Source organism: Chrysochloris asiatica, unplaced genomic scaffold (assembly GCF_000296735.1).
Source record: "Chrysochloris asiatica unplaced genomic scaffold, ChrAsi1.0 scaffold00038, whole genome shotgun sequence".
Taxonomy (NCBI): Eukaryota; Metazoa; Chordata; class Mammalia; order Afrosoricida; family Chrysochloridae; genus Chrysochloris; species Chrysochloris asiatica.
In genome coordinates this window covers 11,887,089-11,900,127 of record NW_006408556.1, presented here as the reverse complement: position 1 = coordinate 11,900,127, position 13,039 = coordinate 11,887,089, and the positions used below count along the sequence as shown (strand labels likewise).

The following is a 13,039-nucleotide window of genomic DNA, read 5'->3' as shown; positions in this document are numbered from 1 at the left end:
CTATGGTCTTATGCAATACAAAGGCTCCACAGGAAGCCTCCTTCACTGGGCACATTGTAGCCCCATTTTAGGTATTCAAATCAGTTATAGGCAGAAGACGAACTTACAAGCTGACTATGGTGATATTTCTGGCTATTCCTTTCTCTTCCCCTCAAGTGTCTATTTTATAATGGTATGCAAGAGAAACCAAGATTCAAAAAACAGCCAAGCATCTTAACATTATTTCCCACGTTTTGGCCATTCCAACCATGCCTCAATCCCTGTATCCCAGGGCCCTGTTGTCCCAAGGTTGTGCATACATCATTATTTAACTCTATACCACTTAGCCCATGTAAACCTGGCTAATTGTTCTCCCATCCGCCTTGCTCTTCTGTCTTTTCCTTTTGAATACATCGCCTCCTAGTAATTTTAGTACATATAGTCAGTTTCACCTGGATTACTACAATACTGTCTCCTGTTTTTTGTACATCTCCAGTTTCCTTATTCTTATTCTAACAAGGAGCTCTGGTAGTGCAGAGGTTATGAAACGGGCTGCAAACCTTTAGGTCAGCAGTTCGAAACTACCATATGTTCCACGAGAGAAAGATGAGACTTTCTGCTCCCATAAAGATTTACAGCCTCGGAAACACTTATACAGGGTCGCTATGGGTCGGAATCAATTCCACAGCACATAACCACCATTCTAATAATAGATTAACAAGAGACAGAATTATATATCTAAAGTACAAATATAATCATGTTCATCCCCTTCATGAACAATTTTATAATTTATGTGGCCATTCACAATCTAATCTAAACTAATCTAGCCTTTCATTTCAACCAAGGCTTTGCTGACTGAGCTAGTCATAGTAGTTTGTGAGTTAACAACTTCTTCCTTCCCTATGACAATGCTGACATAAACCCTTAGTTCATACCATGTAACACTGCTTACATTCAAAGTGACCCATGATTGGACTGAATTTGGACTGGGAGGACTGTGAATGCTCTATAAATATCTAATGGTAAGGAACAGCTTTGGGCTACTTTGGGAGCAGTAATTCTTGAAACTGATCATACCCCCTCCCCTTGCAGGGCCTGCAAGTTAGGTTTATCGGGCTGTTGTAAGAGATCACTGGTTTCTATTTGGGACATAGAGCGTCTAAGCATCCATTCAAAGTGAGCATTATAAGCATGTAATAGGCTCATAACAGTTAAAATTCATTGAATATTTGTAAAGCAAAAAGTCATTAAGAAGACAAGAAAGAAGGAAAAGGTCAAAATGGAGGTCAGAAGAGACACTGAAACTTGCTCTCCAGCACAAAGATGCTAAAGCAAATGTAAGAAATGAGGAGGTCCAAGAGCTGAACAGAAAATTTCAAAGATCAGCTCGAGAAGATAAAGCCAAATATTACAACAAAATGTGCAAAGATCTGGAATCAGAAAACCAAAAAGGAAGAACACACTCAGCATTTCTCATGCTGGGGGAACTGAAGAAAAAATTCAAGCCTCGACTTTTGTTATTAAAAGATTCTCTGGGCAAATTACTGAATGATGCAGAAAGCATCAAGTGAAGATGGAAGGAGTACACAGAGCCACTGTACCAAAAGGAAATGTGCTCAACTGTTTCAAGAGGTAGCATATGACCAAGAGCCAATGATACTGAAAGAGGAAAGTCCAAGGTGCATTGAAGGAATTGGCAAAGAACAAGGCACCAGGAATTGATGGAATAAAAATCGAAATTTTTCAAGAAAGTGAGGTGGCACAGGAGGCATTCACTCATCTCTGGCAAGAAATTTGGAAGACAACTATCTGGCCAACTGATTGAAAGAGATACATATTTGTGCCCATTCCAAAGAGAGGTGACCCAATGGAATGCGGAAATCATTGGACAATCTCTTTGATATTCCATGCGAGTAAAGTTTTACTAAAGGTAATACAGAAATGGCTGCAAGCATACACTGACAGAGAATTTTCAGAGGTTCAAGCCGGATTCAGAAGAGGCCGTAGAACGAGGGATATCATTCATTGCTGATGTCCGATGGATCTTGGCTGAAAGCAGAGAATATCAGAAAGATGTTTACCTGTGCTTTATTGACTATGCAAAGGCTTTCGATTGTATGGATCATGACAAGCTATGGACAACGTTGTGAAGTATGAGTATTCTGGAACACTTAATTGAGCTCATGAGGAATCTGTACCTGGACCAAGAGGCAGTTGTTTGAACAGAACATGGGAACACTGAATGGTTTAAAATTAAGAAAGGTGTGTGACAGGGTTGTATTCTTTCACCATACTTATTCAACCGGTATGCTGAGGAAATCATCCGAGAAGCTGGGTTATATGAAGAAAAATGTGGCATCAGGATTGGAGGAAGATTCCTTAACAACCTTGCTTGCTGAAAGTGAAGAGGACTTAAAACATTTACTGATGAAGATCAAAGAGCATAGCTTTCAGTATGGATTACATCTCAATGTAAAGAAAATAAAAATTCTTATCACTGGACCAATGAACAACACTCTTATCAATGGAGAAAAGATTGAAGTTGTCAAGGACTTCATTCTTCTTGATCAATTATCAACACACATGGAAGTAGCAGTCAAGAAATCATACAACATATTGCATTATGCAAATCTGCTGCACAAGACCTTTTGAAAGTGTTGAAGGGCAAAGATGTCAGCTTGAAGACTAAGATGCGCCTGACCCAAGCCATGGTATTTTCAGTAACCTCATATGCATGAGAGAGCTGGACAGTGAATAAGGAAGACCGTAGAAGAATTGATGTCTTTCAGTTATGATGTTGGAGGCGAATACTGAAAGTGCCATGGGGCCAAAAGAACCAACAGATCCGTGTTGGAAGAAGTGCAGCCAGAGTGCTCCTTGGAGGCCAAGATGGCCAAACTTCATCTCTCATACTTCGGACATATTGTTAGGAGGGACCAGTTGATGGAGAAGGATATCATGTTTGGTAAGGTGGAAGGTCAGAGAAAAAGAGAAAGACCCCCAATGAGACGGATTGGCCAAGTGACAACATCGATGGACTCAAGCGTGGCAACAGCAGTGAGGTTGGCCCAGGACTGGGCAGTGTTTCATTCTGCTGTGCATAAGTCACTATGAGTCAGTACTGACTTGATGGCACCTAACAACAACGATTTCATTTAATCCTCAACAAACCCCATGACTGACTCTGTACAGGGTTTCTGAGAAGTAGCTGGTGGGATTGAACTGCTGACTTTGAGGTAAGCAGTCCGGACCTTATCCTATAGAAATGTTGAGTATGTCAAGTAGGTTCTGACTCATAGCAATCCTGTAAAGATAGGTTTCTGAGGAGTGGCTGGTATACTAGAACCACCGACCTTGTGGTTAGCAGGGCACTGCTTGTCCTACAGTGCCGTACCAGGACTCCTATAGAAACAGGGGCTATTATTACCCTCATTTGACTGATGAGAAGACTAAAGCTTAGATAGATTAGCTAACTTATCCAATGCTCTTCAACCTATAAATGGAGGAACCAAGGGTGTCCAGGTTTTCCTGACTCCAGAGCCCAATTCTTAACTACCATAGTCTTCGTCCTGCTGTTACAAGTGTTTATGTCATTTATTCTCAACAAGACCAAACTTGATTTAAGTTATACTTGTTGTTAAGTGCTGCTGAGTTGGTCCCAACTTATAGCAACCTTGTACAGGGTTCCCGAGGAGCAGCTGGAGGGTTTGAATCACCAGTCATGTGGTTAGCAGTCCAGTGTTGATCCTACAGCACCACACCATTCCTCGCATGGCTTAAAATAGCATCGTGACTACCAAACACCTGACTAGAACATTAAACAAAAAACTGACTTCCTCTAAGAATACTACTCCAATTAGATTGACCCCATTTTTATGGTTTCTTCAATCAGTCATTATTAATTGACTCTGACATTCTGTATACTGAACGCCTACAACATGTGTAACACTCTTCCTCAGTACTCAGACCTCCTTAAATTTCAGCAGCATTGTTTTCTTGCCTACTATTTTCTCCATCAAAAAAAATATACACAAAGGGAATTCAGGACCTCCCTATTGTTTATTAAGTAACTGGAAACATTTTGAGGTCACCAGTCAGTCCCAAAGAAAACAATCACTGCTGTGGAGTCAATACAACAGACTGAAACACTGAAACCCAATCCAGCAGCAACCTCACAACTATTGCTGTTTGAACCCATTGTGGCTGCCAATGTGTCAGTGTATCTCATTGAGCATAATAGGCTCAATTAAAATGCCACTCAAGTAAAACTACAAACCTTTAGTGGTCTCTTAAGGCAGTGCCAGAACTGATTGCTGAAAAGCAGGGTTGTTTTCTTTCAAGAGAAAAATGAAGCCAGAACAATAGTGAGAGGCCTATACTCAATTACCCACCAAATTACTAGTGGTAATGACATCTCAAATTGGTTCATTTGAGGACCTCCAGAGACCTGCCTTTTAACAATGGTGGGAGAAGCACTGTATCCAAGTTCACATCGTCCTTGACTGTGCAGACATAAAGCTCCTGGTCTTCTTGGACGCTGGCAGGAGAAATACTACACATTGTGAATTTCATGGCATTCGCTGTAGGGAAAGAAGACTATAGCTGAGGAAAATGCCATGCTCACTGATTAGGGTTTCAAAGGCATCAAAATACAAGAATGTAGACAAGAAACAAAAAAGATGAAGATGAATAGAGCACACTACAGTTTAACAGGCCTTCTGCCTGTTGTCAATTTTCTCTTACAAAGTGATATTCTCTGTACCACATGCTGCCTTATTCCTTGGTAGCTTACAATAATGCTCACTTCCTTCCATTCCATCACAACTCTGGGATCCCTTTCTTGATTTACACATACTTCTACCTTTTCTTCCTCTCCTACTCCCCATCCAAATCTTCAAGTCATCCTTTTCACATCAGTAATGTTCAACTGTCTATTTTGGATTCTCGTTTGTATAAATCCAATTTCCCATCCCTTTAGCTGTTCAAAAAAGAACTATAATATATTGATTATCTGAATTAAGTTCTGTGAGACAGGTATTTAGTGTTTTCATCCTAGTCACACAATATGTGGGCAGAGTGCTTATCTGGGAAAACCTCATCTGGTCGCCAAAATAAGTACCTGTTTTACAAGGTTCAGGGGATGCCATGGTGGAGAGCATAACATGGGAGGCTGAGCGTACCTGAGAGGGTCTCCCACTTGCTGTTCTCCTTCTCCTCCTTTTGTAGGTCATGAAAGAGCAGTATGTCCTTCGAGAGAAGGTCCTGGCATAGGACCTCACAGTAGAGGGGGTTTCCAAAGCACCTATGGAGAAGGTAACTGCAGACAGGTAAATAGATTGCTGATTAAACTGCCCACTTGAAGGGAGTCAAGCATAAGGGTATTGGATACTGATTCTTTCTTCTTTCGTTTAAAGTAAATTTTTGAGGCATTAACAGAGGGAAGTAGCAACACAAAAATGCAAAAACATCAATTCTATTTGGCTTGGAAATACATTTTGGCTGAAACTTTTCTTTTTCAAATACCTTGCTTCTAGTTATTTATGTTAATAGGAACTAAGAATACGTATTGCTAAAGGGCCCAGGCAAGAGCTGGCTTGACCACATGTGATTCACATAGCAAGCAAGTCATCCAAATCCTAACTGTACTGTGCAAACCTGGGTGGAGAGCTCAAAAAGATAGCCCCTTACTTGTTGACTGAAATCTAGTCCTGGACCTCCTCCTGGTTCCGAATGGCATTCTCTCCCCCAGCTCCAGTGAGACCCGTGGCTTTCCACTGTTACTATAGCATTGGCTCCTCCCTTAATGAAGCACCCAGCTAGTCCTATCACTCACATCTGCAGCTCTGGGGGCATGCTCACCACCCCCAGTTCCCAACATGCCATTCTGAATAGTGAGGTTGCTGCCAACATGGAAATGGGCACAAGGGTTGCCTGAGGACTCTTCAGGAAGTGCTGGGCCCAGCCACATAGAGTGAAGATGGGGGTCAACGTCATCGCCATGATGATGGGCACACTGGACAGCAAGGTGCCCAAAAACTCCCAGGAAGCTGCATCCATATACTGGGCCTCATCAATGAGGAAAATCAGTGGTCTTTCCCTCACTGCCTGGAAATACACAGCAAAGAAACAATAACAACATCGGATTAGAAACGAAGTCACTTGATGTTCAACTCTACCATGGGTTTCGCCACCAATCATTTACATAAAATGTTAACATAAGCCAGGACTCTCACAGCAAACTGCATCCTGGATCCAGCTAATATCTTACTGGCTAACCTAAAATATAGGGTTTATAGGTGTAATTCCTACAGAAACGTACTGTTCTTTGGGAATAAGTTTCTTTACGTAAAAAAATAAATGAAAAATGAAATAAACATCAAAATATTCTTCAAAGCAAGTCTGAAGTGTTCAAATTTTTCATTTTGGCAAAAACTTTATCCTTTCTGGGCATTCCTAATACTTTCAACCGGCAACTCCCAAATCAGGCTTCATGTCAGAATCACTTGCTAAAAACACAAATGACTAAACCCCATTTGTGAAGGCTGAAAAGTCTGTGTATTAACTTAACCACGTTCCTCACTGCCATCCATTCCAACTGCAGTACGGAACTATTCTGTTTAAAGCACAGCCGTTTGTATTGTATGTTGTTGTTTTGCCAAGTGGATTTTTTCGGTGCAGTGTTACTGTATTACATATCTCATTATTTCTTTCTCACTCTCTCTTTTTTTTACTCCAGGCATATCTTAAAGATCCTTCCATGTTTTTATCGATTCTTTTACTTCTCATTACATTTTATCATAGTCATCCATGTATTAATAACATCAAGACATCCCTGGCCTCCACATACAAACACTGCAACCTGGGATATACAAGGGGACTTCAAAACGTTTGTGGGAAAATAGAGTGAAAAGATCATGGAGTTTTTCCATGGACTTTTTGAAGTCCCCTCATATATCCAGAAGTTGAATTCCAGGGTCTAAATGATGCATGTCATTAAAATTTGGCTACTTCTAGAATGTCTACAGCAGTTTCTACTGATACAGATCTTGGGTTGAGTAGTCTTAGAGCGTAGCCCGAGTAGCCACATTTTCAATAAAAAGTAGGTAAAATATCTATCCCACTTTGCACAAGAAGCCAACGTTCTAAATTAAGTGATTAAAATTTCATTAAGAAACATGAACCGAAAGAGCAGAGACTTGCTCATATGTACTGTGCTGAGCTGTAGTACTGATTCAAGGTCAAGGGCAGGTACAAACAGTGAAGATGACAACAAATAGGCAGGCAAAGGAATGCCCTGGTGAAGTATGGCTAGATTAAAATGACCATAAACCATCTCCACATACTAAGAGGTAAAGGTAAGTGACAAAAGTACCCACCTCCTGAAGCACTTGAATAAAACAAGCTTTAACCTTCTTCTGTCTGGTCAGGTTATCCATGTGTGAAACTTTGAAGGATAAGGGAAACTGACGAAGAAAATTATTTACATATTAGCATTCAAAATTGTATAATTTAGTGAAAACACACAGGGTCTCCAAAGGGAACAGAAAGCTCTTCTATTTGGAATGAGACAAAGTTTCTGCAGGATTAAGTTTCAAGCTACTAATGGTCAATCCAACATCAGTATACAGTGTAGAGGGTAAGAATCAAAGTCCACTGAGGGTTAGAGAGAAACATCTTCTTTCTATACTGTTGTAGTTGTTAAGTGCTGTCAAGTTGGTTCCAACTCATACAGGGTTTCTGAGCAGTAGCTGGTGGGTTTGAGTCGTCAGCCTTGCAGTTAGGGGTCTAGAGTTTATCCTAGAGCAGGACTTCTCTTTTCTATGCTAGACTCTGGAAAATCCATAAAGGGGGATGACTAAAGAGGAATGCAACACAGTACAGTGTCACTCTGGACCGCTTCCGTGCTCCAGGATGAATCTGGATACGAGACTTGTCAGAAAGAGACACTGTAGACATGGCCTCCCATGTTTTCTGTGCTAGGCTGAGGCAGAGAAGCTACCATGGACCCTGAGTAGTCAAAGTGAGATCACTCCTCTACTCCTTTGGCAGAGTCAAAGCCCTGGGCTGAGGTTCGTCTGCAGAGAGGGTTATGATAAGGGATAGGATCATCGTTTTCGCTATTTTAATCTATAGGGTGGTCAGATTAGAAGCAAGGGGGATGAATACATGAAATTATAGGAATTCTTAATCTGCTCAGTTTTGGGTTCCACATAAACCAAAGACTCCCGGAAGCTCTTGACATTCAGGTGTTCATTAAAGGGCTAGCCTCTGTGACTAAGGAACAGGGAGGTAGGGCTAGAGAATTTATAGCTGTAAATGGTTCAAGAACACATGGATATAATTGCTGGAAATGCTTTACTGGTCAGGATCACCTTAATATATTTAGCACTTAAAAACTTACAATGCAATCTCATTACTTTCTCCTTTAAAATTCATACAAAAATCATATGAAGTACTATCATTACCATTTACTGCCATTTCACAGAAAAACATTGTTTTTCTCAGCTCAGAATGACTGACTAACTTGCTCCTAGACATACAACTAGTAAGTGGCAGAGTCAGTTCTAGAATCTACTTTCCTTATAAAGGAGAAAGCCTGGTTTTAGTGCCAAAGGAATTTCAAATCTCAACCCTGCCATTGCTAAAGCTAAGTATGTGTGCTTGGAATACACACACCCACACACAAATAAATCTCTGGGTTTGCAATGTATAAATTGTGGATAAATCTGTATTATCCACAATGAGAATTAAATGAGAAAATACATACAAAGTGCCTGGCACGGTGCTTAGCATACACTGGGAATTCCATAAATATTTGTTCTCTTTCCTTGACTTCCAATTGTACTTCATTAGACAATCATTTTAAAATAGATAAAAAGAAATGAAAAAGTATAAAGTTTAAAAACAGAAAAGTCAGGGCCTAATGGAAGTTCTGCTGTGGTGTGGTAGAATAAGCATTGGACAGCTAACCACAAGGTCAGGGGTCCAAAACCACCAGGTGCTGCTCAGAAATCCTATACAACGTATTGGAACTGACTCAACGGCACTTAGCAACAACAATGGCCTAATACTAGAAGATAGAGTTCTGGGTCTAAGTACAAAAAATAACATCAGTAACATGATTCAGGAAGCTGATTCTGTCATTACCTTCACAAAGAAGAGGTCATTAAAAAGGCAATGAAGCGGTTCCTCCACCATCCCACGGAGTTGTTGGTGAAGGCATTCTTGCCGGTAGTAGGGTGGGCATACATCAATCTCAAAGAAGATGGCCATGAGAGTCTGGATGGCATAGAAGCACTGCTTGTAATCGGCTTCCTTCAGCTTCACTGGCAACACCCTGGTGAATGTCACTATGGTCACCAGGATCCCCTGGATCCATAGAGATTACTTGCTCAATCAGTATAAAAATGCCGAAACTAAAGATATGAGAGTTCCACCAAAAAGGCAAAGAAGCCCCAAAAGGAGTAGGCTCTAAGTCAGAAAGTAGAGTCTTTACCTGTGTCCTGCCTTCTGGGATAGGAAGTTTATTTCTGCCAACAACTGGCTTTTTCCATAGCCTTTTCCACCTTCATACACAACTGCTTGCCCCTTCTCCTGGTACAAACAGCTCTGCTGTGCCATTTGGAAAGCTTCTAGTTCTTTCTCCCGGTCTGTAGAGAGACAGGGAGTACCTAACACTCTTGAGCTTTATTCTTGTTTTTTCAGCAGACATTCTATTTTTCTATTTTGATTTCATTTGCAAAGCTAAGTTTCCAGATAGCTCTTTGTCCACAGAATTCTTGGGAGAACCCTCTTCTTTGATGGCATTTATATTATTTGTAAACAATAACAAAGTAGCACTACAGACATATGTGCTGCTCTTGAGAGTCTGATGCAGAGCTTAAGTGACAGCATTCAGAATAATCGGGCACCACAGAGACATGCGGGCTACAACGAAGCTTCAAAAAGTTTCTGGGGCAATTCCAGTATCTTTTAATTCCATTTATCCATGAACTTTTGAAATTCTTTCACATTATATACTTAGTTCTTTGCAGAAATTTCCATAATAATCATTTAAAATCTTCAAAGTCTCTTACTGCCATGTTAAGATAATGGACTAACATATATAAAGTATACATAGTGTCACAATCATCATGAAAAAGAACATATCAAGATCTGTCTTGAAGTACAACGCTGTCTGTGATAGAATAATATCCACACGTCTCCATGGAGACCAGAAAATACTATTATTATTCAAATTTATGTACCAACCACTAAAGCCAGTGATAATGAAACTGAAGAATTCTACTAACTTCTTCAGTCTGAAATTGATCAAACATGCAATCAAGATATACTGATCATTTATGACTGGCAACTGGAAATCTGAGGTTGGAAACAAAGAGGAAAGATCAGTAGTTGAAAAATACGGTTCTGGTGATAGAAATGATGCTGGAGATTGCATGACAGAATTTTGTAAGACCAATGACTTCTTCATTGCAATACCTTTTTAAAACAACCTAAAAGATGACTGCATGCATGGACCTCACCAGATGGAATACACAGAAATCAAACTGATATGGAAAAGCTCCATATCATCAGCCAAAACAAGGCCAGGGCAGACTGTGGAACAGACCACCAACTGCTCATATGCAAGTTTATGCTGAAGCTCAAGAAAACAAATCCATGAGGGCCAAATTATGACCTTGAACATATTGCTCCTGAGTTCTCAGATCATATGAAGAACAGATTTGATGCATTAAACAGTAATGACAAAAGCCCAGAAGAGTTGTGGGATGAAATCAAGAACATTATACAGGAAGAAAGCAAAAGGTCATTAAGTAGACAGGAAGAAAAAGACCAAAAAGGATGTCAGAAGAGACTGAAACATGCTTTCCATTATAGAGATGCTAAAGCAAATAGAAGAAATAAGGAGGTAAAAAGAGCTGAACAGAAAATTTAAAAGAGCAGCTTGAGAAGACAAAGTCAAATGTTATAATGAAATGTGCACAGACCTGGAGTTAGAAAACCAAAAGGGAAGAACAACCTCAACATTTCTTAAGCTGAAAGAACCTGAAAAAAAAAAAATTTAAGCCTCAACTTGTAAAACTGAATGCTTCTATCAGCAAAATGCTGAATGAAGCAGAAAGCATCAAAAGACGATAGAAAGAATGTACAGTCACTGTACCAAAAAGAAATGGTTGATGTTCAACCATTTCAAAAGGTAGCATATGATCAAGAGCCAATGGTAATGAAGGAAGAAGTCCAAGGTGCATTGAAGGTAATGGGAAAGAACAAGGCACTGGTAATTGATGCAATACCAATTGTAATCTTTCAACAAACTGATACAGCACTGAAGGCACTCAATCATCTAGGCCAAGAAATTTGGAAGACAGCTGTCTGACTGGAAGAACCATATTTGTGCATATTGCAAAGAAAGGTGACTGAGGAATGCAGAAATCACTGGACAGTATCATTAATTTGCATGCAAGTAAAATTTTGCTAAAGATAATACAAAACTGACTACAGCCATACATTAACAGAGAACTTCAAAAGGTTGAAGTCAGATTCAGAAGAGGACATGGAAAGAAAGATATCATTGCTGACATCAAACTGAATTTGGCTGATAGCATAAGAATACCAGAATGATGTTTACCTGTGCTTTATTGACCATGAAACGTCTTTCAGTTTTGTGGATCATAATGAGAGCTATGGACAACGCTGCAGAGAATAAGTATTTCAGAACACTTAACTGTTCTCATGAGGAAACTGTACATAGACCAAGAGGCAGTTGTTTGAACAGAACAAAGGAACACCAAATGGTTTAAAATTAGGAAAGGTGAGTGCCTGGGTTGTATTCTTTTACCATATTATTGAATCTGTATGCTAAGCAAATAACCTGAGAAGCTGGATTACATGAAGAAAAACGTGGCATCAGGATTGAAGGAAAACTCATTAACCTGCATTGTGCACATGATACAAGCTTGCTTGCTGAAAGCTAAGGGGACTTAAAATACTGAAGAAGATTAAAGACTCCAGCCTTCAGCTATATAAAGGACACAAAAATCCTAACCACTGAACTAATAAACAACATCCATGTAAATGGAGAAAAGATTGAAAATACTGAAGTTGTCAAAGACTTCTTTTGTTTTTTTTTTTGGTTCAGCCATCAACACTCATGGAGGCATCAGTCAAGAAATCAAACGACATACTGCATTAGGCAAATCTGCTGCACAAGACCTCTTTAAAGTGTTGAAGGGCAAAGATGTCAGTTTGAGGACTAAGGTGGACCTGACCCAAGTCATGGTATTTTTAATAACCTCATATGCATGTGAAAGTTGAACAGTGAATAAGGAAGCCCATAGAAGAAGTGATATATCTGAGTTACAGTGTTGGAAGAGAATATTAAAAGTACCATGGACTGCCAAAAGAACAAACATATCTGTGTTGGAAGAAGTATAGCCAGAAATGCTCTTTGGAAGTCAGGCTGGCCAGACTTTGTCTCTCATATTTTGGACGTATTATGAGAAGGGACCAGTCCCTAGAGAATGATATCATGCTTGCTAAAGCGACAGGTTGGAGAAAAAGAGGAGACCCCAACAAGATGGATTGGCACAGTGCCAGCAGCACTGGGCTCAGGCATAGCAATGATTGTGAGGTTGGCCCAGGACCAGGCAGTGTTTCATTCTGTTGTGCATAAGGTTGCTATGAGTCATTATTGACGCAATAGTTATCTAACAACAAGAACATATAGTGTTGAAGGCAATAGAGTGTTGGTACTACCTTTATTCCCCTTGTTGGTACTGTTAGGTGCCATCAAGTTGGCTCTGACTTGTAGTGCTTCCTGGTCCTGAGCCATCATCACAACTGGTGCTAATTGTATCAAGGTTATATCATCTATTGTTGCAGCTGCTGTGTCAAGCCATCACCGTGAGGGTCTTTCTCTTTGTCGCTGACTCCATTTTTCAAGCATAATGTGTTTTCTAGTGATTGATCTTTCCTGATACTATGTCCTAAGTATATGGGATGAAGTCTCAGCATCCTTACTTCTAAGGAACATTCTGGCTTTACTTCTTCTACAATA

The 13,039-nt window shown here is 40.0% G+C and overlaps 1 protein-coding gene across 1 annotated transcript in view; it reads right to left on the bottom strand.

Annotated features, from left to right (window-relative positions):
* Positions 1-13,039, bottom strand: part of LOC102842708 (adenylate cyclase type 10-like) — a 55,549-nt gene that overhangs the window by 20,409 nt on the left and 22,101 nt on the right. The window contains exons 5-7 of the mRNA XM_006860585.1: positions 9,127-9,316; positions 5,813-6,084; positions 5,160-5,281 (exon numbers count right to left, since the gene is read on the bottom strand). Coding sequence (XP_006860647.1) covers positions 5,160-5,281; positions 5,813-6,084; positions 9,127-9,316 — 584 coding nt within the window. The remainder of the gene's footprint in view (positions 1-5,159; positions 5,282-5,812; positions 6,085-9,126; positions 9,317-13,039) is intronic.